This window comes from Stegodyphus dumicola, chromosome 5, assembly GCF_044657685.1.
Source record: "Stegodyphus dumicola isolate Sdum_Otavi_A_Nest chromosome 5, ASM4465768v1".
Lineage (NCBI taxonomy): Eukaryota > Metazoa > Arthropoda > Arachnida > Araneae > Eresidae > Stegodyphus > Stegodyphus dumicola.
Window position 1 is genome coordinate 166,722,558 of NC_140772.1, and position 27,330 is coordinate 166,749,887.

The 27,330-nt window shown below is 34.5% G+C and overlaps 2 protein-coding genes across 3 annotated transcripts in view; both read right to left on the reverse strand.

The window, feature by feature from the left end:
- The window catches only part of LOC118183488 (tyrosine 3-monooxygenase-like), a 125,300-nt gene extending 110,071 nt beyond the window's left edge, over positions 1 to 15,229 (reverse strand). For both annotated transcript variants that reach the window (XM_085817346.1, XM_085817347.1), the window contains exon 1: positions 15,169 to 15,229. In XM_085817346.1, coding sequence (XP_085673472.1) covers positions 15,169 to 15,222 — 54 coding nt within the window. In that variant the 5' untranslated portion in view covers positions 15,223 to 15,229. The remainder of the gene's footprint in view (positions 1 to 15,168) is intronic.
- A 2,663-nt stretch (positions 15,230 to 17,892) lies between these two features.
- Positions 17,893 to 27,330, reverse strand: part of LOC118183490 (ferric reductase 1-like) — a 33,267-nt gene continuing 23,829 nt past the window's right edge. Inside the window, exons 2-3 of the mRNA XM_035353053.2 lie at positions 21,575 to 21,782; positions 17,893 to 18,202 (exon numbers count right to left, since the gene is read on the reverse strand). Of these exons, the coding sequence (XP_035208944.1) occupies positions 18,028 to 18,202; positions 21,575 to 21,782 (383 nt within the window). The 3' untranslated portion in view covers positions 17,893 to 18,027. The remainder of the gene's footprint in view (positions 18,203 to 21,574; positions 21,783 to 27,330) is intronic.

Genomic DNA, 27,330 nt, shown 5'->3' on the forward strand with positions numbered 1-27,330 from the left:
TACATTGAAATAATACTACATTTCAAAAAGTCTTTCAGACTAAAACTTCTTTCTTGTTAGAATGTTTTAAATAAAATTTATATAATAACTTTTTACAATATTTAAGTCTTTATACAACGCTATTATACATCAACTTTAGTTTTACGCGCGAGTAATTGAAAAACATAATAAGAAAATCGGTCACAACTCATTTCTCGCCCTTTTGGCGATAAAGGTAGACCTCGCATGAGGTAAAACTTCTTCAAATCTGCCACTTGCAGTAAGAATGAAAGATTAACTTAAGTTTGTAAAGTAACACAAAATTTTACTTATCTTTGTAATATTCAGACATCCTTTTCTGGGCCCAGTCTTTAAAGGTGCTGCAGACCGTTGCTTGGTTGATCCTCCTTCTTGTACGGGCTCGCCCTTCAGTGCTTTCCTCTGGAAGCTTCCGTTTTTCACCACTACGGCCACCCTTGAACATCTTCCTTCTGTCCTCTGCTTGTGGTCTTGGCCGCTTGAAGGCAGCTGGTCTTGGTGGAACCGGGAAACTTCTGTCGTGATCCTGCTTGGACCTCGTTGTTGGCCGTTCAAATTTTTCTTGTACTTTTTCCTCCGCCGCTGATGGCCCTTCCGCAGTTCGGCGACTTTTGCTGCGGAGAGTTCTGTCGGATGAGTCAATCTTCCGTTTCACAGCCGGGTTATAGTTGCCGTCCTTTCTCCCGGTCTTTTCCACATACGTCGTCCTTCTCCCTTCTTCATTCTGGGGGTGTTCGTGAACTCTGTTTTTTGGACGGTGGAACGACTTCTTTTTCTTTGTACCTTCAATTTTTCCGCGGGGCAATTTTCTTTTCACTTGCTTCTGTCTCTCATTGGCTTGCCCTTGTACTTGTCGTTTTCCCACCTCTGGAACTTGTACCTGCGGTGTCTGCCGTACCGGATCCTGCAAAAGATCTGAAAAGATTTGCATTTTATTACGGTCATAGAATGGTTTTATCTGGTCAATGTTTGCGGAACAGGTTTCGCCATTTCTTGCCTTTAATACTACAACAGCGTGAGTTATTTTTTCTATAACATATGGTCCTTCAAAGCGTGGGAAAAATTTGGCAGTTTTATCTTCTGGTGCTGGAGAAAGTGAATGCTTAATTTTTAGTACTTCATCCCCTACTTTATAAGTTACTCCCCGTCGTTTCAAATCATAATAGAGCTTCTGTTTTCTTTGTGCTACTTCCGTATTCTTCTTTGCTTCCTTAATTAGTTTTTCTATATCACCCATTTTAAATTCTGGGGCTCTTTGTTGCACATAAAATAATTTATCTAACGGTGTTATAATCTTTCTGCCTAGAAATAACTCAGCAGGAGTTTTGCCCGTTGTATCATGTTTTGCGGTCCTAAGGGCGAAAGCAAATTCATTGACATAGTTATCCCAGCTTTTATGAAAATTTTTAACATAACTACGAATAATTTTCACTATATTTCTATTGACCCGTTCCGCTATATTTGATTGCGGCCGATACGGGACCATTTTTAAATGACGTATGCCCAGTTTTTGGCACATGTCTTCAAATATATTACTTACAAATTGAGGACCATTATCCGATATAACTTTTAGGGGCGCCCCGTATTTTAAAATATATTTATTTAAAATAGAATCGGTAACTAATTTCGCGGAGGCTCGTTTTAAGGGAACAATTTCGGTCCATTTACTAAAATGATCAACTATAACAAGGAGATAGCGACTTTTGTTTAACTGACTTTTTGGGAAAGGGCCCAATAAATCGATACCGATTATTTCATTTGGAAATTCGGATTTAATACTATTTAGAAACCCGGCCGGGCGGAAATTAATATAATTAACGGCTTGACATGTTGGGCAGGACTGGACATACGCCCTTGTTAACTTTTGCAGTTCAGGAAAGTAGACTGCCTCGCGTACGCGTTGAGTAGTTTTTCGAATACCAGCATGAGAAGCTAAAGGGCTGTCATGGAGCTCTTGCAGGATATTTAATCTAAGACTAGCTGGGATAACAGGTCGAAATTCGTTGTTGGAATTCGTAGTTTTTGTATAAAATAATAGACCATCTATTAGTTCGTAATGGGCCGCCCTATTTCTTATCGCCACAATATCTTGGTGGCTAAAATTTTCAGGATCCTTCAAATACTCATAAATACTTCCAAACTCAGGATCCTTACCCAGTTCGGTTATTACAGTTTCTCGGGAATTTATTGTACACGCTGTCAGCATTGCAACTTTTACGGTATTACCCTGTTCGTCTAATTTAATTCGTGACAGGGCATCTGCTACGATATTTTCCTTTCCGGGGGTATGCTTGATTACCAGATTATATTCTTGCAGCTTGAGTGCCCATCTTATTAACCTTGGGGATAAATTTTTTCCAGAGTACAATCTAGTTACCGCCGCATGATCAGAATATACTGTTATCGGCGCCTTTCCAAAATAGACTCGGAACTTTTGCACTGCTAACAGAACTGCAAGTGCCTCTCTCTCGGTCGCGGAATAGTTTCTTTGTGTTTGATTTAAAGTTCGGCTAAAAAATGCTACTGGCTGCTGATTTTGCGAAAGTACCGCTCCTACCGCATAATCCGAAGCATCCGCTGAAATTTCTAAATTTTCATCCTTTTCAGGAAATTTCAACACAGGGGCTTGCGTTAATGCTTGTTTTAATTTTTCGAAAGCACTATTGGCTTCGGCCGTCCACGAGAATCTTGCCTTTTTCCTTTTTAATTTTAACAATGGCTCAGCGATAGCCGCAAAATCTTTTATAAAGGACCTATAATATGAACAAAGTCCTAGAAAAGAAGAGAGCTTCTTTGCCGTGTTTGGAGTGGGATACTTTTGTACCGCGATTATTTTTGATTCATCTGTCTCGATCCCTTTTTGCGATATTTTGTAACCTAAATATTTTAATTCAGGGGCTGCAAATTTGCATTTTTTGACATTAACTTTTAGACCGGCCTCATTTAATAAAGAAAACACCTGTCTTAAATCCTGTACATGTTGGTCTAGATTATCACTAGTAATAATGATATCGTCTAAATAGATAAATGTGGACTTTCCGAGAACAGGTCTTAACACAATGTCCATGCATCGCTGAAATGTTGCTGGGGCGCCTGAAAGGCCAAACGGCATTCGCAAAAATGCATAAGTGCCAGACTTGGTTATAAAAGCAGTCTTAGGCACGTCCTCAGGCCTGATCCCTATTTGAAAATAACCATTCGTTAAGTCTAAAGTTGTCATAAATTTGGTTGATTTTATGTTCCTTAAAATTTCTTCTATAATCGGTAACGGATATACCGGATATTTCGTTATGGAATTTAATTTACGGTAATCAATAGCGAATCTCCACCTTTTTGGATGCTCCAAAGGATAATCATTATTTTTCTTACATAAAACCACCGGACTAGCATAACTACTTGAGATAGGCGTTACGATCTTTTTACGTAGCATATCGGTAATATGCCATTCTATAATTTTTTCCTTATTCTTATCATACCGGTATGGTTTTTGACGAACCGGCAATGCATCTCCGGTGTCAATACTATGGTTAGTAACCTGGGTAAATCCTGGAATATCACTAAATAAGGAAGCAAATTCACTTACCACTTGTCGGATTCTATCTTGCTCGTCATTAGGCAGGTGGTCGAGATTTACCCTTGGCGGTTCAACCTTTTCTACACGCACTGGCTTCATCGTCAGCTTAAGAGACGCTTCATTAAAATCCAGTGTAGCTTGTGCGTCTGAAAGAAAGTCTATTCCTAGTATTAAGTGTGCTTGCAAATTCTTTACTATAAAAAACATCACCTTTACTTGTTCGTCCTTGATACGGATGTACAAAGGTACTTTACCTACGCACTTACATTGTTCTCCTTGCGCCGCTAATACTGTTGTATTATCCGCATTATATATGCGGTATTTGCGAAAATACTTTCTAAAAAAGACTTCTGCCACACAGGAACACTGCGCGCCGGTATCCAGGAGTGCGGTGGCCGGGATATTATTTACCAAGACTTCAATCTTCGGAAGAGTTAAATTTTTCACCATTACTGTATTTAACTTGTAGGAAGAGGGGTTTTCGTGGCCTTCGGATTTCCGCACCCTCTCGTCAGCAGAAATCCGTTTTAGTTTAAATTATTTTTTCTTTCGGTGCTTTCCTTCTTTCTCCACTGGCCTTGAGACTTTTTTCCTGGGTTGCTATTGAACTGTCGACGTTCGCCGGCTGTTTTTGAATGCTCGGGTTTCCTTGCCCACTGATTCGCTTTTTCTCCGTAGCCATGTGCTTGAGTTTGCTGTAGTCTTGGCGTACCAAATTGGTTTCGCTGTTGATATTGGCGTCTTCTTTCGACGTCCGCCGTTCTTCTACTTTCAAACTGGATTGCTAGCTCAAATAATTTTTCCAGTGTAGTCGGATTTCTCAATTCAATAAAGTCTTGCACTTGGGGTAGTAACCTCGGCAAAATCACTTGAATTATTTCAGGATCCGGACGGTTTCCATACAAGAGCTTGAAAACGTGAATTTTTCTTAAAATAAACCTGGAGAGGTTTTCCATTCTTTGTTGATATATACTGAAAAGTTCTGTTTCTAATTTCGCACGATCCCTTACAACAGGGAAGGCTTTTAGTAGGGCAGTCTTGAAATTTTCGTAGGTATAGGTGGGACTTCCTGCTTGACCCAAGAGACTTCTGCCGATACATTTGAACCAGTTAAGCGCTTGGCCCCTCAAAGCGCTGGTAGCTAAGGTAACTTTTTGAAACTCGTGCACGGGGTAGAGCATGAAGTGGTCATCCAATTTTTCCAAAAAACTGGTTACCTGTGAGTGTCCATTAAACGTTGCTTCTGGTTTCATCGAAGCGCGCATGGTCTGGACAATATACCCAAATCCTTCCAGGGCGGCAGCTGGCATTTCTGGATTCTGAGCTGTTTCTGCAGGCAGCACAGGTTCTTCTTGAAACTCGGCCATGGTTATTCTTCGTCGGGCGCCACTATCAGGTTCAATGTTTCTTCTTACCTTCTTCGGAAACATACAATGACCTGACTAGAACAGAGAGCTTACTAAAGCTATGTTCACTAATTGTAGTAAGTAGACAGGATACAGACGAAGGGTATACAAAACCCTTTATTTTTTTCTTTATATACAATGACTTCCGTACTTCGGAATACAATGACCCTCCACTCGGGGTCTAACTTAAAAGATATCAAAATAAAACTAAACTCTAATTTAACTTTAGAATAAGATTGGCCTTATGATAACAGGAAGCGTATGTAGCACAGAGACTGTGAACACTACAATACGTTTAATTTATCAAGAGGATTAAAACCTCTGGCCTGGAAGGCAAAGTAGCAACTGCGTAACTTCTAAGGTAAGCGGCCTGCTTCGAACTCACGGCTTCCTCTCTTCTGCTTGGCAAAAAGGCCACACTTAAATACTTGGCGTTCGCCAGACAACTTTGCATAAACTCCTTCACGCTTATAATTCTGGCCGGAAGTAGAAAATAAGAAGTGATAGTAAAGATTTAAAATAAAATAAACGTTAGTAAAACTTAAGATCCTTACACTGCCTTCTTGGTGTGGTGGTCTGCACGCTGGGCGCATATTTCAGAGGTCCGCGGTTCGATTCCCAGGGAAGGCGTTGCTCATTTTTCAATCTCCCTTGCTTCCAAAAAAACCTAATGTCTCTACAATGGCATCCAAACTGAAAGGGTAGATGAGGAACCTCCACACCCAGGATTTGGCGACTTTGTTTCCTAAAAACTCCAGTCGACCTTTAAAAGGGGGAGTACATAAGGTATATCTCCCGTCTTCCTAGCATGCCTTCGTAGTGTGGTGATCTCCACGCTGGGCGCGTATTCCAGAGGTTCGTGATTCGATTCCCGGCAAAGGCGGTGTTCTTTTTCATCTTGCCTGCTTCCAGATTAACCTAATGTCTCTACAATCTTTAAGAATGAGCTTAGAATTCTTTTTATTTAAAAATCTTCATCTCATGAATTAGATATACGTACTTTCATATTTATCAAAATCTGTTCATTCTTGTTAATGATTTTTTATAAAATTCGAATTTTCTAAATGTGTTTGATATGTCTTATACAAAAAATTATTCAGGGGTTTCTTTTGATCTTCTTAATTTCGATTTTCTTCAATAAGTAATCCCATATATGCTCTTTGTATTTACTCACGATGAATGTACGCACCGAGCAATTCTGATGAAATGAAACCTGCGCTCGATTGCCTCTTGAAGTACTTGAATTGAGAATCTAATCCAAACATTTCATTGAAATGAACAACCAACATTCTGCTCCAACATTACTTCATGCAGGATGGAAAGTATTTATAAGTATTGTATATCTTTAAAGACTTCCTTCTCTTTTTCTTTCTTTCTTTTTCTAGAAACGAGTTACAAAAAAAATTATGATTAAAGAATATTTTTAATAGCTCTACGCATATTCGGAAAATGCATTTTTATTACATAGGAGACCGTCTGATTATCTGCAAGAAAACTTTCTTTCTGAAAAAAGACGTGTTTTGTAGCATAGTTAGATAAAGCATAGTTATTATTATCTCGCTTTGATTGGCTCATTAATAACAACTATAATGACCAAGAGGAAAGCAAGCGGAAACTTTCTCCTAATGGGATGGCCAATTACAGCGAGATGGGTTGAATATGAAAAGAGTTTGACTTTAGTCTGATAAAGGTCATTTACGAGTTATTCATTTCCAACACTATCTAGCCTTCGAATGATTTGTTTATCTCCGCTTTATCCAGATGAATTAAATAACATTCATAATAACTATCTGGATAAAGTATATTTTTATCTTGAAAAGATTTAATTCTCGTTCTGATTAAAGGAGATATGCTACGCTACGGATAATTAAATAATTACTGAATAGTAAATTACAGTTTCCTATCGCCAACATTGTACTAATGTTAAAATGAATATCTTCAGATGGCTGTAAAATTCTTGGAAGAGAATTTGAGAATTATTCCTATGCAAAGTGAAAATTGTAATTTGTTTCCTTCTGATATATGATAACAAGGTCGAAATGGTCAAAGGCAAGATGATTTTTGAGCAATATGCCATTCCAGTTTTAATTAAGAACACAAAGGTGAGCAGTTATTCGAAAACTGTGTTCTTTCCCAGTCTATAGCGAACACAGGTACAGGTAAAAGTGTTGGGAGCACCAGAAACTTCATTAAAGATCGAACAAGTACAGCTCCCAATCAATAAACGACTATAAGAAGAAGAATAAAGCTGATGATAGTTCTTTAGAGGGATATAGAGAATACAAGTATCTGTGCGTTTCCAGAACGTAAACGAAGATTCTTGATTAATCGGGACTGATTATTACTAAACTACTTGCCATTTAAGATGGTCAATATTTTAAGCATAATTTTTAATACTGAAATCTGCATGACATTATTCAGAGCATGAGAGATTCCAAATCATCACTCTGAATTTAATCAAGAATAAAGTTCTTCCTCTTTCAATTTTCAATTCTCTATAATGTAAACCATTATGCTAGCTGATGTGAGGAAATGCTAGCATCACAGACATTCTCTTCGCATCTTCTTCAGCAGCTAAAGACAGAATTAATACTTATTAGTAAATTACCTGAAAATCCGACAACATTAAAGGATAAATTGTAACTTATTTTCTGTATCCTTGATGCTAAATATATTCCTTTACTAAATTGGCAATCCTTCAGGCCAGCGGTTCCCAAACCGTTTCACTCACGGAGTCCTTTCCAGGATCAATTTCTACGGCAGAGACCCTAGCCTTACTCTATGCCTTACAAGTTAAATGTGTCTACGAGTAGCGTTAGGGGATTAAAAAGGGGATAGATAGTAAAGGAATTTAAAATAAAGAACAACGATAGCACAGTATCAATGCGATGAAATTATTTTTAAAACTTCAAAATTTACAATAATATTTCGGTTTATTCTGAACTAACCCATAGATTTGATGCACAAAAATGTTATTTCAGAGTTCAGTAAATGAAACCGTTGCGTTACAACAAGTTATTGGTGACCAGCAACAATAAAAAATACATTCAATAAAGATAGATCTTACAATTTAACCCCTATTTCCAATTCAGTTAAAATATATATACGTTCAATATTTGCTAGTCAGAATTTTTAATATTTCTTTAAGAAAACAATTTTAAATTAATTTGCTGAGTGCGCTGTAGTGCAACAGTAGGCCAGAATTAAGACATAACATAAATAACATGTAAACGCTTAATGAGACATGTGTTGTTGCAATATTTGTGATAGTTTCCTGATTTTAAATTCTTTCGATGATAATTGCAGATAAATGTCTAGTAAGACACTTTTGTATTTTGCTTTAATACTTTCAAAGGCAGAGAATAAGACTTTAAGGAGATATGTATTCGAGAAAGGCAGTAATGCTAATTTTGTTTTGTCAGACAAGATTTTGCATTCGTCTTGTAAATGCAGCTAAAACACCGATAAGCATTTGTTTTGAAGCATAATTTTTAGTTCATTGTGAGATGTAAAATACATGACTTCACATTCTTCTGAATTTTGAATGGATGTATATCATTTTTTTCTTTCATGCTGTGCATATTTAGTCAAAAATTCAGCATTTAAAATCGCCAGGCATCTTCTTTTAAGTGTTGAAAAACAATAATTTTTTCTTTCAAAGTTTTTCTACCTTCAAAGCTTGGAGATGTCTTTCAAAGCCTGGAGTCCTTCAAAGCTTGGAGATACTTGTGAATATTTGTTTTATTTTTCTCAAATTTTGATATTATTTTTATTAAAAAAGATTTTTGTAAGAGGGAAATAAATCATAAATTCCTTTTCCATGCACTCTGAGCAAAATACATACATACGTTTCCTTTTAAAAGAAGCCTCGTAACCATTCGCATAAAAAACTGTGGCATTTTTTCTTTGAAATGACGGATTAATTTCGTTTATTTTCATGAAGATGCCAGGCAAACATGCAGTTTGCATACCTCAGCTTCATCATTTACAATCATCTTCATAGAGGGCTCATCAAAAATGCTGTTGTTTCTTCACGCAGTTAACCAAACGTGTGAGCATGTTTCCTAGAGACAATCATCTTACTTCTGCGTGTAGCAAGAGAGACTTATGGTGATTCTCAGTCTTCACCTACTAATTTCGAGAGCTTGCTTTTAAAAGTGACGATTTTATGTAATTTATTAGTCCAAAAGGGCGGTATCCCAGGAAGGGCTAATAGTCTCAGAACGACATTTTGTGGCGTTTCGCTATAAACGGCAAATCACTTTTTAAATTGTTGCAACAAAATGTAATCGCCCTGTATTATATTTATTGAGATCAAATAATGAAGAATCTGTGTGAATGTATGTATGTTTTTCGCCTTGTGAAAAAACGACGGCACCTAGATCAAATTATGAATAACGCAATCTTTCACCCAAACATGAGCACTCGGAAGTCCGAATTTTGAATTAATTTTATTTTCGATTTCATATTTAGTAAAATTTTAACAAATTTTTATTAACTAACTCCGATTTCAAAGCAAGAAATAGCAACGCACTGCACGGAAAAAATATTTTTTATCTCTAGCGCCTATCGGAAATTCTAAAGATACACTGTTTTTAAATATTTTATTATGTACACTCTTTTGCAAAAAACTCGAAGCAACATGAAAGAAGTGATTTTTTTTGATGAAATTGAGTACGTGTATAGCTCATACACAGATAATAAAATGATTAAAAAATTAAGGTCATAGTTCACGGGTCACAATCACCCATTGAGTGTTTAAATTAATAGTTGATCAAACCTCCCCTGGCGGCAATTCATTCTTGAATTCGTCGAGGCAAGGAGTGGTAGAGGTTCCTAATGTCACCCTGCGATGCATTCTGCTAGGCATTCATCAGATGTCGCTCCAGATATACGATATTTTCTGGTGCCCGAATCTGGCGGCCTACCATGCTCGATTGGTGAAAGGTCTAGTGACCTTGTTGGGCAAGGAGGAGTATCAACCGCACGGAGACAGTCCAGAGATATGCGAGCGGTATGTGGCCTGGCGTTATCTTGTTGGAAAATGGCCCCAGGATGACGTTCCATGAAGGGTAATGCAATCGGCCACAGGTGGTATCAACATATCGTTGAGCTGTTAAAGATGTACGGAGTATAACTAAAGATGACCTGCTGCCATAAGAAATAGCGGCCCACACCCTTACACCAGGGGTTACGGCTGTATGTCTTTGCAAAAACAAATGCTGATTGCGACCGCTGGTCCCGTCCTCCCCAGACACGAACACGGTGGCCATATGCTTCAAGAGTGAAACGGGTTCATCTCTGAACACTATACGATGCTAGTCTGACGGCAGCCATGATGATCGGCTGCGAAACCATTCCAGACGACTCCACTGATGTCGTGTGGCCAAAGGCAAAGATCTTAAAGGCCTCTGTGAGCTTAACCCCGCCTCAGATAAGCACCGTGAGGTGGTGGATGGTACCACATTAGGTATAGACGTGACTGTAGTGCGTTGAAAAATCGACATCGCGTTATTACGAACGCGAACAATTATCCTACCTTGCCTCGCATTTGTGCTCCTTGCGCCTTCTAGAGCCTTCATTTCGTAGGCAATTTCCTTGCAACAACCATTGCTACCAACATCTTTCCACCGCAGTGTGTGTGTACGCTGCAGCTGGTGGCCTATTGCTCGGTATGACCACCCAACTTCATGCAACCCTACAATGCGACCAGTTCGAAGTCGTTTAGTTGTCTGTAAGGTCTTCGATATCGTCGTAATGGTATCTTTAGTTGCTTCTTTACGGAATTACAATGGCACCAACAAAAAAAGGTTAATTTTCCGCCTCTGTAGCTGATTTTATGCTTTGCGAAATGCGCACTAGAAATGCGCGCTATGATCGCAATTCCTGTTCATTTGCTTTGAAACTGATCAATTGCATGTTCGATCAAGATGTTTTTGCGTACCAAATTTCGTCACAATCGCAAAAGTCCTTCTTGGTTCCTCGGCTTTTTTACAAAGAGGGTATTATAACAGAAAACTGCTATATATACAACAGGAGTGCAGCTGCAATTAATATGAGAGAATGCAATGCTATTATGCAATAGTTAATTACTGCTACAATTTAGTTATTAAGGATGTAAATGCGACACAACGAGATATTACTATAAATAAGTTATCTAACTTAATTTTCGAGCTGTAGCAGTTCTTAGTGCTGTGTAATTAAAAACTTCATGATCACATTAGCGACTGTTACTTTTACAGATTCAGTAGTTAAATATATAGTATTTAAACTAACACAGCACTATTCTTAAGTACATACAGATAAAACAGACAAGTTGCATTTACATTTGGATTTACCTAGATAAAATTAACATATTCTTTTTTGATATATATATGCTTTTAAACAAGCAGATTAGGCAAGGAATGTAGTATGATGATGCGTTTTAAGTACAATCAAATACGTTAAGGACATCTGACTTTTACGTATTTTATTATAATTTTAAAACCTTTTGCAAACTTTATTTACTGCCTGTTAGTATTTCCCTCAAGTCCTGACAATGGCGAGATGTGTTCTTAGTGCAAAGTTTCCAAAACCTTTAGACCATTTTGTTACTATTTATTAGTTAGTTGGGTGCTTTGTGCTTTGGCAAGTTTTATATTGCGCAAAACGTAAGAATTTTAATTTACAGCTCACATGCTCTTGTGCATAAACTTTCTCAGAGTGTTCTCATTCGTTAACGTTCAAGAATTTTAATTTATCTTTCCAACTTGATCAATCTGTAGTTGGTTAACAAACAAATCCATTTAAAAATATTAAATGAGCATGTTAAGAATTTCAATCTTTATTTCATTTTTAAACATAACTAATGTAATTTAAAATACATTTAACTTATAATTTATCGGCAATTTATAAGAAAGTTTTTAGAATAATTTTAATTAACTAAATGATTTCTAATCTCCTATGTTAAATATATTTTTAATTATTAATGGAATATAAAGTTGTTACGCAAGTACCTATAAAAATATATCATATCAAGCAAAAAAATCGAAGTTTTAATGATTGTGAACGGGAATATTATTATAAACCTGTCGAGGATTAATAACCGAACTTAAGTTAACATGTAAATCGGAAAACTGAATGATTTTTGTCGACTTGTAAGGTATATTTTAATTTTATAACAGTTATTTTAATTTTAAAGCCCTTTCCTATCAATTCTTGTTTCCACTTACAGCTAACTCCTTACCAGAATGAGTTTTTAGAATCGCGTTGAATGCAAATGAATTAGAAGAAGTATTTAAGGAAGGCTCAACTAATTTCGATAGAGAGTGCTAGGAATCCTTAGTAGCGCGTGCTTGTTTTCGGGCTAAATCACTGTTGAAGCTGTTACGCTCGGCCGGATTATTACGTGCCTTTTGATATTCGCCGGCTAGTTTAAATTCAAAGGCCAACTACGTTAAATACTTGTGTTTAACTTCGGCTAAGTCTCCTTTAGTTAGTTATAGTTTAGTTTCTTATTTCTCATTCTGTGCTAAAGCCCGAGTAGAGGCTTTGTTGTAAGCTCGAGAAAGGGGCCGACTGTTATTCTTATTTGAGTGAAATAAAAGGTATTTTAACCCGTCTCGAGTCTACTTCGTTAGTTCTTTGAACTCAACGATAAGTCGTTACATAGTTTACTAGGTTCCTCGACGCTTATCTTAAACAAAAAGAGTGAGGAATCCTGCAGACTTATTTAAAGGCGTTTGTATTTTCTAATGCACATATATATATATAACTGTAACTGCATATATATATATATATATAACTGTAATATCGTAAACTTGGAAAAGGCTGTAAGACATAAAAGGCATTCCTATGGCATTCAATGAAGCAATAATCCACATAGTATCAAGTCTGCAACTGAAAAGATCGCAAATATGAAAATTCATTTTTTTTAAAGGGGCAGTTAAAAAAAATACAAAACACTGTAAAAATTTTAAAAACACATGATTTTGTATTTTTAGCGATTACATACGAAATTGCCGAAATTGCAAACATCTTTTATATATTGTAATAAAGTTGTAAATGTTCTTAAAAAGTATCATTTCAATAAACAGTGGAACTTTGGACAGCAAATGCGTTACTTCACAAACAGTTTGGTTTACGAAAAAATTAACTGAACAAAAAACGCCCTGATGACAAACGGTGTCTCGAACAACGAACATTTAAGGCAGCAACACGTGATTACCAAAGCTACGTGATTAAATTTCGGAGATTTCTGGAAACATTATTTTTTTCATTATTTCCTCCCCCCCTTAACTCTCATTAACAAAGTCTAGTAGCAACTGACTTATAGGACCATGAACTCAGCCTGGAGGAAATTACAGCAGATTGGGTTGCAGTCAAAGATTTTGAAAACTTTGACTCTTAGAAGGTATTCAGCTACCTATGATATTGTGTCTCGAAGTAAAACTACGGGCTAGGAAGTTAACTCTGGTGACAAGAAGTTATTACAAGAGCATAAAAAATTAGCTAAAACAACTTCAAACATAGCAACAAATGTTTTCAGGAAAAGAAGGTGAAAAAATTGTCTTAAGTCTCTGATTTGCAGAGCTTATTCAAAATGGGCTAAGACGCAAAATTTTCACTTAAGGATATCCTTCTTATACAGCAATAGCAAGACACGACTTAGCATTTTCAATGAAAGTGTCATATCTCAGTCTAAAAACCGAATGTCACCAACGACAAATCACACTGGGCAAATTTTGATTGAAAGAGTGACCCATTAAGTCTCAAGCAGAGTCGAGTAGTGCTTAGAGACAAAGGAAAGATTAAACAATGAAGCCTTTAAAGGTATTTAGCTGATGGAAGAGAATTTTGCATCCGAATAATATCTTCCTTAGCATTTTCCATTTAAGCCGTTCACTCTCCTTCGTATAAATGTAGTGAAATAAAATTTTCGTCTATTTTATCTGTTTAATATTGTGTTTATCCTTTTTGTTTCATATTTACTGATTTCTCTTCGCTTACGAATTTGTGCACAAAGTACTAAAGTTTAAATAAGCAACTATTTGTAATCCAGGAAGGAATTAACCCATTTTACATTAATTCCTATGGGAAAAATTGTTTCAGTTGAGAAACATTTTGGTTGACGAAAGGCCTTCAATAACGAATTGTATTTGTGAACCAAAGTCTCACTGTAGAAATTAAATTCATTGTAATTAGCACCACATAGTTGTATTATAAAAAAAATAAAATAAAAATTTAGATTACCGAGAAGTGCATTTCTTGCTCATAAATCGCTCAGCTTTTAGTGAATTAAAACAAATCATTAAATTTGAAATACAATTTATGATTTGGTATATGGAAACATTTTGAGAATAGATTATGGGTGATAGTGTGTGTAAAAGAAATTAAAAATTTTACGTTTTCTTAGGGGCTACTTTTATATTCTTTCCACTCTTTCAAAAAAAATCTTCCGTAATTTGAAATTAAAAGAGAGAGGACAATAATTGATCTCCAATTTATTTTTGAGGATCATCTCCTCTCCACTGTAAGGTTTCGGAGAATATATTTCCCACGCGCTCTTGTAATGCAGAGATTAATATATCCAGCTAGCACTTGAGAGTCTCAGGTTCACGTCAAAGAGAAGGGAACAATTTCATTTCTGCTCGCAAAAATCCTATCAGCACTATAAGTCAAATAACAAATTCTAGCATTGCATCAAAATATGCACTGTGAAAACAATCGTTGGAGTCAGAGAGCGGATATAGCTGCGATATAACTAAGAATTGTTGCATATAATTTTACTAAATACTCTCGCAGTTCTTAGTTAAATGTAATAGCTAAGTAAGCAACAACCACTGCATAACAAATTGCCTATAAGCGATAACACAGTACCTGTGAGAAATATATGGCGAGTGAGAGAATATAGTGGGAAAGAGAAAAATTAATTAACTAATTTTTTTTAAATTTAAAACTGGGTCTTATTAAGTTGTTCGTTAAATTTATACAGGTTTCTGAGAATATATTATTGGCATTAAGTTTCTTGTTCCTATGGAACTGGTAGATAACTGTGAAAATTTAATGTCGCATCTAAATTATTCCATAGTATCAAATCTGTAAAAAAAAAATCTAGAAAATGTTTATAGGGAGGGAAGAAACAGATAAATGCAGAATGGTGAATCAGATCTGAATAGATATATCTCATACCTCTTTGGAAAAGCTGCCGCCAGGTAATGTACCTGCAGTTGATCCGAACATCATCTCTTCCTCGTCGTTTTTCGCGCAATTAGTGTTATCAATCCGAGATGCTCATTTATCAAAGAAGGATAATCAGAAGTGAAAAGCGCATGACGTCACTGGGAATTTTGACCAATGGAGAGTTATTCTATTATTAACAGCACAGGGAAGAATTTTTTTTGTTTTTTCGAATAATCTTACACACACACATACAAAAAAGGGGGGGAGAAAGGGAAAGTAAAAAGAATAAAAGAAATCTTCACTTTACTATGAAAAATATACGTAATATTGTTATCGTTCAAGTAATAATTATATAGACCCACTAGACTGCTATTATGCTTTACTCCACAGAAAACATTTTTGAATAATACAGTTGTTCCCTGAAATTAGAAGAACACAATGCGCTCTGAAATAGTCTTCCTCGCAATAAATCAGTAATAGCTCTCGCAATAAATTCTCCAAACTATAAAAATCTCTGGTCATGAGTAGATTTGCAAAATAAATACAAACGCCAAACGGCAGCTGAAAATTTCTGAGTGTTTCTTGAAAAATAAAATTTATAAAGCATGCGTACATACGTTATTTGCGGAGTAAGTAAATTAATGTATGTGCAAATGGAACAACATAAGGGGATTTTGATTTACATTACAAACATATAATATTATACTTTCATTTTTGCGCATGATTTAGTATTTTATTCGCAATGTGTAATTTTATTTATTGCTTTTTGTGTACTAATTTATTTACATATATAAATTTTAGAAAAGTTTTTCATACTCATAGTACATAAGTTTTCTTACATTATGTATATGTTCAATTCGTTTTCATTGGTAAATCCTTTATTTTGAGTATAACGTGAATTTAGTTCTGCTCAGCACCTGCCACGCTTTACGAATATAGAGTAGCGGTTCTCAAACCTTTTACTAACGCATAACCATTAAAATAAAATTGAAAAATTTTAGTACCACCACTACATTTTATAATGGTTATTTTTCAATTTCTCAGGTATTCTCAGGTACAGATTTTTTAATTCTGGTAGCACTCCTCAAGCCTTCGTCATTTCCTGGCAACCTTTATCCACGTCAGTTTATTTTAGAAAGAAAACGTATCGGGCGTTCGCCTTTTCATTTTTCTTTACGAATACCTTTTGGTCTTAACAGGACCCCTCTTTGACAAGACTTTTTCATTTGAATAAAGTTTTTATTTTTCACGCTAAAGGGCCTACCCCTTGAAATGAGGTTTAAATACGTGCAGATTTAACACTGTAAAATTTGTTTGTAATGCCTAACCAGACTACCTTGTATAGGTTTTTTTCTTACATCTCATAGATGATTTTTCCTTTTTTAGGCTACAAGCTTTTTCTTGTTTAAAATTTTTAGCATTGATCTTAAGTTCACTTTTATGTTTTCAAACACGCAGGTACTTTGGGAAACGGGACAAAGCTACTGAAGCATCTTTAGTAAGAGATGAGAAAATGTTAATAAAATTTAATACTAGGAAATCCGAGGCCCACCAGCGGCCGAGCGGTAAAGTCGCAGAACACTGGTAGTTCCATCCGAGGTTCGAATTCTGCGAACGGGCTGACTGCATGGGCGTTTTCGTAGTTTTCCCCATGTGTAACGTGTATACGAAGCAGTTTCCCTTAGAAAATCCTCCACGAAGGCATCCCTCTCCTTAGTCAGATAGCTCTAATGTGCTTTGCTGTAATCTCAATAAACCAAAACTAGGAAATGCCGTTTTCAGTCTGAATGGATCTGTTCGACGAAACGTACCTGATTTGTTTATTTTGGAAAATCAGCTATATTGAGGGCTTCAGGCACTTTTCCCTTGACAAGTTCTGCGTTCTGTGGTCTGAAAAATAATAAATTTTTCAGCTATATAATTATGCAAGCTATGAGCTTTCAGTTAAATCATATTATAGTGCTATTTTGATAATATATAATAATTGTAACTTTCAGTATGTATTATAATTTTGCATCCGGAACTTCTTCCCTCTTACTCAGATGCTGTATTGAAAGTGAGCACATTCAGATGCCGATTTTGTGAAGCAGGTATATGATGCATTTACTTGCTATAAAGGCGTATAATGAAAGGAGAGAACAAATTTATACATTCAGAAGTTAATATTTTACTCAAGAATCATTTGTCTACTAAACTCTTAACAAGTATATCATACCCCTAGTGTCTTCTACTTATTGAAAGAAACAGGTATTGATCAAGTTGTTAACGTAATGTCCCCAGCATCCACAACAAATAATTTAAATTCAGTGTCAAACATTCTTTAGAATTACTTTGCCTCCTTTTGTATACATTAATGATGAATACTAATACAATTAGACTGATTTCCCTTTCAATGTTCGACAAGTCTATGAGGTAATTACATTTTTACTACTATAAATTATTGTTAAATTATTTGCTCACCTATCGATAATTTAAGTTTCCTGTTCGCATTAAATGTAGTGTAGGCCAGGAAATAATGCTCGATAAGGAAGATTGAATTTGTCGCGATATCGAATTAACGATATTTTAAACTTATAACGGATTTATCAGAAGTAAACTTCAACATAACGCAAACAGCACCTATGCATGATACATCTGTCGTGAGTATTGAAAAAAATGATTAAATTAGTTCTGTAACCAGTGAACAGTTTCAGAAAGCATCCTTTCAAAACTTTAATTCATTAAATAGACCTATTTCAAATCTAATATGTTTTATTGCATTTAGAATATTACTTAATACCGAAATACAAATAAATTCTTCAAAAAAACTCAAAATGTAAAAATGTGGCACTCCAGTATCTTTAACGTAACAAATCATTTTTTATAGTATCAATTAAAAATTGAATTGTGTGTCGTGAAGTTTCTAAGGGAAATATCTCTGTCATCGAACAAGCATTTGTTGCAGAAATGAGTTTCTCTTCGGTTTCTTTTCTTCATTTTCTTCACTGGTACTGAAGCCATTATGCCACTGTAATAGATTGAGAAAGATTCCAGAATTGTTGCCCTAAGAAGAAAAAATAGTTTAATTAGCATGTAACACTTATAAATTTCAATACTATAATAAAGTAAAATATTCCCCAACATGTAAAACGCTGTTGTTTAGCAATTTGTTTTCGACCAGAATAAATAAATCTGGTACTTTTCTAATCTCTGTTATCTAAAACAGCATGGAATCTCAGTCAGAAATCAAAATGGGAACATTTCCTCTTTCAGTTTTGGTGCTATTCAAGCTTTTAAAATTATAAGCAAATTATAAATTATAAGTTCTATAGAACTATCGCAGCAAATTATAAGTTCTATAGAACTATCGCAGTACTAGAGTTTCGTCCTTAAATATAAAGCTAAGTTTTAGTTATAACTGTTGTGGTAGCATTTCAAGTTCTTACAGTCATAACCGTTTCAATTTCCTCAATAAAAACGAAATCTCCGTTTTTGCAATTCAAAATATGGTAAGCAGTTTCTTGCAAGAAGAATTCCGGGTAGGAATAAATTTAGTTTATTGCAACCGAACACTATAAAGAAATAGAGGCATCTTTATGAAAAAAAAATGTATCGAAAGAAATTCGATGAATATCCAACAAATTTAATGCTGACCTTTTCAGCATTATGTGAATTTTTCTTCTATCATTACATAATTTCAAATTAAAAAACTATCAAAGCAATAAAATATTAAACTACTTTCTTGTTCTTCCCAATAACTAGAAGAAATGGAAAAAAGAATCAACATTTAATTAAATAATAAGTTAATGAAGCGGAAGGAAAGACAAAGTAAGAGTTCCGAGTCGAAATCAACCACTCAGCAAAACAAATCGAACAAAATCAAGCACTCAGCAAGAAAAATGCACTATAATTAATTAATCATTCTGCACCTTATATCTTATTGTTAATTTACACAATCCTGCATTTGATGAACCTCTTGGAAATAAATCACCGGTAGGAAAAGAAGCCGTAAAATGTTATAGAAATTTATATGGCAAATGTAAGAAGGTGCATTTAATTAAACTACAGAATTAGGGAAGGGGGACATTTATTTTTTTTAAATAGGTCAGGACAACAGCACTATCACAGTGTCATCCTATATTCCTTTATAGCGAGTGTATTAATTATTACAAGAAATGAAAAATTAGGCATTCGTTCAATTATCCAGGCACTTCTAAAAACAAAGAATAACTTTAAATTATTTTTTTACACTTTACTGGATATAATTTTAAACTAAATAAATTCAACTGAATAAATAGCATAGATTAAAGCTCTGATAAATTTTTTAATGATATTACTTCAGATGTTCTAAAATTCCAGATGCAGCTAGGTCGATTTGAACAAATTATAGAACGTTTTCAATGCTGCTACGCTAAATATTTTTTTTGGCTTGCTTTTATTTTTGATGCGTTGGTTTTATTTATTTTGCACTATTATGCATTTGCTTTTATTTTTTTATTTTGGACATTTGGCATTTTGCGTTGAATCACTAAGAGCTTGTATCACTTTTCAAATTGTTGCCCCAAAAAATTATCGGCCTGTATTATATTTAATGAAATTAAATAATGAAGAATCTGCATGAATGTTTCTTTCATTAAAAAAAGATATCTAGAGCCATCGAATTATGAATAATGTAGTCCTCCACCTGAATAAGGGCACCTGGAAGCCGTAATCTTGAATTTCGAATTTGCTTTATTATCTATTTCTTATTTTTTAAAATTTAACGAACTTTTGATTAACAAACTGAACGATTTCAAAGCGAGTAGCGGCAACACACTGTACTGAATTTTTCTCCAGGGCGTAAGACTGTCTATGAGAGATTCTAAAGATATGCTGCTTTTAAATATTTTTAGCTGATAGGGGGCGTTGGGCCAAATGTTCTTGAAATGTATGCGTATGTATGAATGAAAAAAAAAACGCGCTTTTTGGGCTTAATATAAAATCTGAAAGCTTTCAGATTAAAAAAAAAAAAAAATTCTACTACCAATTATAATGCACAGTTGGCAGTAACATGTTGACAGCACAGAGAGGAAATGGTCTGAAGTAGTCTTGATTTCATACGCTTACAAGAACGTCCCTTTTGATCAAATGTATTAATAAATACCACTGCCATAAGAAACGTTAGTCTGGAGATTGAAAGGGCTGCTGAATTTCTCGGTGATTTTGACATTTGCTCAGCGATAGTTATGTTATTCATTTGATTAACGCATAATGGGGTATCTACATTAAGGGGAAGGATGCCTTCTTAAAAGAGATTTTAGAAGGAAACTAGATCGTATTCAGTTACACTTACTCACAAGAGATTTCGTAATTCGCGATATTCAACTTGTTTTAAGCATAATAAAGCACTAATTGTGGCTCTGCTTGAAAATCACTGCCGTTATTGGTTTTCTAGCTTAGATCTGTCGACTTAGCGTATGTTCGCTTATAACTCTGCAAAGAATGAACCTATACTGATGCAATAAAAATTTAATTTTTTCTGTTCATCTGCCTCTTTATTTAAGAGATATTCATATCCTTTCGGAAGAAGAGTTAGAAAATATTATTAAAAAAGATAGTTAAATTAAAATAGTTAATAGTTAAGATAGTATACTTTTTGTGAAATACTAGGTATTTTTCTTCAATTTAAAAGTCATTAAGTTATTAGTCCAACGCGGCTTTGTAACTGAAGGACTATAGTTTTCATTTTGTGATTTTGCGTTGAATCACTATAAATGTCCGTTTTACTTTTCAAATTGTTGCCATCAAATGTTAGAGTCCTGCATTATATTTGAAGAAATTAAATAATACAAAATTTGCATAAATGTATGTATATATTTCTCGCATTGTGATAAACAACGGTACATAGAGCCATCGAATTTTGAATGATGTAATCCTCCTACGAATATGGGCATGTGGAAGACCAAATTTGAAATTTGGAATTTGTTTTATGATCGATTTCATATTTTGTAAAACTTTAAGGAATTTTTGAGTAACAAACTCGACGATTTAAAAGCGAGCAATGGCAACACTCTACGGCGGGGGGGGGGGACCTTTTTATTTCTAGCGGGGCGCGGAACTGTGTAGCGGAAATTCTAAAGATAGGCTTATTTTATTATTTTGCGACATTGCTACTGAACTGAATTTTACGGTTTAAGTGCAAAGAACATGATATTTAATAAATAAAGGTAACACACAAAACGTTAAAAAAACGCCCCTTTGGACGTAATTTAAAATCTGAAACCTTTCAGATTTTCTTTTCCCTTTAAAAATTTTTATGTGATTACATATTTGGTACATAAATATCAGTTCAGTGAGTATAAAAATTAATTTAATTCACAATTCCCCCACCCCCGCAAAGTATTTTTTGTTAAGCTGTCGCTAATGATACATGGACAGTAACATCTCATTTACTTACAAAAAAATAACCTCTCCACTCTTTTTATCCTTTGGTGGCTGCCACAGCATTGTTGCCATCACTTTGGGTCTACCATCTGTGTGGGTAACTGCAGAGCATGGGACAGGCTGCATGCCGTTAGCATCTAAGAACGTGCCAATTCTTTCGTGCGTGTTTGCGTCCAGCGCAACAACAAAGAATCCTTTGAAAGGAGCTCCTCTAATTTTGACTGTAAATAAATAAAACAGGTTTTTCGATAAATTTTTTCAGAAATTTTGGTTAGCATAGATATTTTGATTAAATGTATATATAATTTTAATTAAATGTTATATATGATAAATAGCTTTCATAGCTATTAATAATTTGTGCAATTTAATTCATAAAATTTCTTTAAAATATGTGCAGTCTTCCGAAAGGTCCTGAAACCTTTCTTGAGGAGACTGAAACTGATTTTACGATTTTATAGGCATTATCGTTAATTAAAAATAAACCATTTTCCTCCTTTGCTACTCTATTAAATCTTTTTATTATAAGTTAGCCGCATGAATAAGAAATCGAATGTTTAAGATTTGCTTTCGATTGTAATAAATTATGGAGTAGTCATACGCATGGAAAAACATACTTAAATGATAAATGAACCAACACCATTTGTACCACAATTGAGAAATGCGCTAATTACAAAATTTCAAATATGGATGTTGGGAAAGTCATCGATGGTGGAAAATGAACACCGCAAGTCAAGTAATGTTAAATTTCTGAGACCATATTCATAGTATTGATTGAACTTAAATCTGACAGAAACTCAAGTGGAATAATATGTGTTTGACAGTAAACATCCTAGGAAATTTAATTTAAAAATTTAAATTATTTTGGATAATTTTGAGATGTAAAATTTCTATCAGAGAAAGTACTTCGACTGCAGTGTCTGAGGGATGGCATGTTAAACCTCCAAAGTCTTTTATTCGACACATTTGTCAAGTCTAATGAGTCTAAATTAGGATCCCAAACAGTATTTTCCTGTTCCACGCATTGTTATCCTATTGCTGTATTGCTGAAGAGGAAGGTAAGTTCCTCACAGTTTTTAAACAAATCTATTTTTTTCGCAGCAAAGCATAAACAATGATTCTAGTCAAGATAATAAAAAAAATCTGATGTGAACACCACATGGCTTCCATGCATTGTAGAGCTATTAGGATTATCGAAACAGGAAACATGAAAAATGTGCAATGCCCTCACTGGGACTCCAATCCTGAACCTCTTGAATACGCGTCGAGTGTGTTTCCAATTATACCGCGAAGGCATGCGAAAAGGAAGGAGAAAATGCCTTATAGTATGGTCTATTAAATTATACACATAGTTTGCTGCACTTCATTTAACCTTATTTCCTCGAAGTATTTTAACTTAATTAACCGATCTTTTGGAGCAAGTTGAAAGTAACATAAATTTCAAATTTTTTTTCCCAACGAGATTAAAAACATCCTAAATAACAAATACAGGAACCGGGACACCGCATCAAAAGTTAGATTTCGTTATTTGTCCAAAATTAAGTTGTTCTTTTTTTTTATTTGACACTAATTTAAAACACTTCCGCATTTGGAAGTATATAACGACAACCAATGATTGCGAAAATAAAAGCCGGGTAAGGATTTTAAGCCGGGGAAGGGGTGGATATATATATATGTGCTAATTGCGAGAAAGACGAGAAATGTACTATAAGATGCTGTAGCTGTTCCATATACAAACTTTCAACTTCTACGGCTAATTATTTTTTAGTTATATGATATACATACATATATGTATAGGTAGATACGTACATACGTAAAGACGTCACAAAAAAATCCCTTCTGAATCCACTTTAAATACATTTTAGAATCCGTTTTGAAGAAAAATGTCCTTTATTCTAATCGTACGACACGCAAAAAAATTGCCCATATGGCTAGTTTTGTGGAAATATAATACTCGTAAATTTTTGAGATTTCATTACGTCCTTTACTTCGTGCAAGAAAATAAAAATACAATTAACACTTCACATTTAAAGATAACAATATCAGAAACACTAACTACTGAATTCCTCTGGGGAAACAATTATATAAATATATAATATTAATAATTATTAATGTTATAATTAATAATTATATAACAATTATATTAATAAATATAATTAATTGATTGCCGGAAGCACTTTTTGACAACGTTGGTGCAATCTGATGACAGCTTCAACGTGTTTATCATATTTCTAACCTGCATTATGAAATTCAATTGCAATTGATTTAATAAGTTCAGTTGTAAGTTCAACTGCTTTGTTTACGTCAATGATTGCTTATTACCCGCTCGTACAATTTGTATGAAAGTAAACTGTTGCATTTGTTCAGTGTGTAAATGCTGTGTTCTCTGATTTGGTGCATTTAGCGCCATTAGTGAACTACGAAAAAAATATATTGATCAGAACACTTCAGTGCATAGCATAGCTCACAAAAAATCCAACAACGTTTATTAAAAAATATAAAAATTGTTTGATACTTGTAATAAAAGCTAGAACGTAAAACAGTACAAAAGCAACTATAATTATTCAAAAGGAAAAGCACGATTTTTGTACAGATAAGGCTCAAATTACAATAGGCGATTTGAAATAACGAGTTTTTAGACTTTAAAATAATAGTAATCGCTTTGCAAGCAGCAGAAATGAAACTCTGAATTTTTGAATTAAGTTTTTTCAGCTAGCAAAATGCGGTGTATATAATATGTTAAGCGCATAAAATAAATTTTGTAATGTATGAAATATGTTTTTTGAGCTAGCAAAATGCGGTGCATATGGTATGTGACGGGCATGCAACTAAGATAAGGATATCGTTACGTTCGTAAGGGCTAGTAAATGGATTGAATGCACACAGAACCAATGATAGATTGTTAAAATTTATTTTATCAAAAGAAAGACTTAACGGTTCTGCAACTTTCCACAAAAATAGTGGTACAGCTGTCAGTATTACAGACCATAATCAGTACTTACCACTTCAAACTACTATGGATGTTAAACACAAGCAATGCACATGGCATCTAAAGTTCGCAAGGAAATCTCTCAATAATCCGAATTCGATTCTGAGACTGAAAACTAACGCTTTCGCCGGTCTTAAATAGATTTCCCGTCCTCCGAGATATTTCCAGTACGTTCCATTTCTCTAAATTACTAGAAGGCATATACGGTTAAAATTACATCTAAGGGCCGGATACGGTTAGTGTTACCTATAGGGATCAATTATAGTTACTCAGTGTCGCCAGATGGTTGCAAATTAAAATGGTCTCCAAATGGTTGAAAGATTTAGCGACTTTTGTCAGATTTGGAGACAAAAATTAGTCGCCAAAACCGTCGCCAGTTTGACGATATCTTGTCAATTTAGCGAGATAGCCATCTTCCTCAATGTTAAATAGACTAGCCCCTGAAATCTTATTTTTCCGGCAGAGCTTCACTTTTTTTGAAGATGTTCATGTTACATTATACAAAATTCGTAACAGTATTAAAGAGAGATGTAGGATGTGTCTTATCATTTAACAAAAAAGTATAAAAAAATAAAAAAATAAATGATGCACATTAAAAATTAAATTTGTTTTTAAAAACAATGTCTGTTACTATATCATCAAAATGTGTGGATGGTCCAGTTCCTTTTATTAGTTATTCCGACTTCCCAAAAGCCTGAAATTGATGGTTTCGTTTATTCTAGTTTGTCACCAAGCAATTAATTTAGTATTGTGTTTCGAGCATTATTCAGCAAATTTTACTTGCTTGCAACAATCGTCACTGCTCATCGTCTTTAAGTATGCTGCGATAGGAGAATGTTGAAAATTTGCTGTTCCAGGCATACTGTGGGTGCATCATCCGTAAATCAACATACAGAGGGTGTTGAAACGTTTTGAAACAGTTACAATAAAACATTTTAAAAAAGCAAATGATTTGGAACAAAATTTCTGGCAGCAGCTTATTATTTGAAATGAGAATTATCGTCTGCTATTTATTCTTTTCAAAATGTCGCATGTAAGCAAGCTGCGGATTGAAGGATATGTTTTCGCACTTTCCAAAGAGAAATATCGCTATTTCATAACCTTGTAAAATGCATAGTAATATTAAAATTGTTAAGTGCAAAATAAGCAACACTATTAATCTGAAAAGGAAAAACCATCAGTTAATTTTACATGGAAAAAAAAGTGTAAAAACAAATATCCGCAAAATAGATTTACTATTGCTAAAGTTAAATGGTTGGTAAAAATCTGCCGACGGAGAACTCTATTGCGAAGTCTTTGAAACATTTGTACCAACAAAAACTAAAATAATAAACCAAAATTTACAATTGGAAATACTAAAAAAAAGCAACGTTCATCAGCTTTTGCGGAGGCACGTGGCACAGCGCGAAACAATTTATAGAACCCTGTATGAAAACTATTTAGCAGGAAAAAATATGGAAATACGTTTTGTCCCTTGATGAAGCATAATTTAACTTAAATGACTCCAACAAGGAAAAGCATTTTTGTTATCGAAAGCGAAGAGAAAAAAAAATTTAAAACCTGGTTTCGTCAATGCAAAGAAAATTTCAATAAAGGGTTTATGATTGCAGTATAATTCTCTTACAATGAGAAATTAAAAATAAGAAAAGTGGAATAAAATGTTAAAATAAATTCAATGTACTACTATCAAGAGAAAGTTTTACAGAAGAAAGTATACTTCTTTATCACAATGACTCACAAATGAGTGAAATTTCATCAAGAGATAAAGCAACGAGTCATGCTTCAAAATGCACTACTGCGTTCCTTGAAAAAATGAAGACTGATACAGGTATTGCATATATGCCTTTTTAACGTATTTCTGGGAAGTTTCCTGACGTTTCACCTAAGAACTATTTGTCTCTGGTCTCTTGAAAAGAGCTCTTACGATAAGCGCAAATCTACCGTAATTGATGAACTCTGGAAAGTAGTGAAAGGGGATTGGAAATCAATACCTCTGGAAATTTTACTAAAAGCCCTTCTGCTATGGATTATCACGATGCAGACTTATAGATCAGAAAAAAAATATCAGATGAAACATTTAAAAAAAGCACTCTTTATATTTTAAACATTAATTAAATGTCCTCTAAATACTTCTAAAAATGTGTAAAAACCCTCTGTAATACTTCAGAATGACAGTGAGATTCGCCTAACACGAATTCTAGCTGCTTTGCAGTTAGGACATTTATCATTGCAACAATTCTTTAAGGAATTTCGAATGCAGTATGACAAGGAATCTGGAGACCAAGCATACATCTTGCGAATCTATTCAGTAACAAGAAATAATTCTACTCACGTAATAAAGGGATCGCAGAAATATAACCTTGCTTCGCTTTTTATCATGTGATGAATGATACATTTTTGTACTATCAGAAATAATTTTACAAACAAATAAAATCCGTTCCTCCATTTTTGGAGAACATAACACATTCAACACACATATGGGCAACGAAGTTGTCATGTTAAATTCTTAAAGAGCTAATATCATGCGAAAGTTGTTAATCTTACTCTTAAATGGAAATTATTGCGAAGTTGACTCTCGAGTTCATTAACTTATCGAAAGAAGAGCCAGATCGTGTGCGGAACAGGAGGTTCTGCTGAAGTACCTCTCTTCTATTCTACCAAATCGTCAAATCTTTTTAGAAGTATTTATTTGGCTATCAGATTTCAAAGACCTAGGAATATGGTATGGAACCCAGAAATAAGAAATAACTCAGTTACGTTATCCATTACTCCGATGACTGACG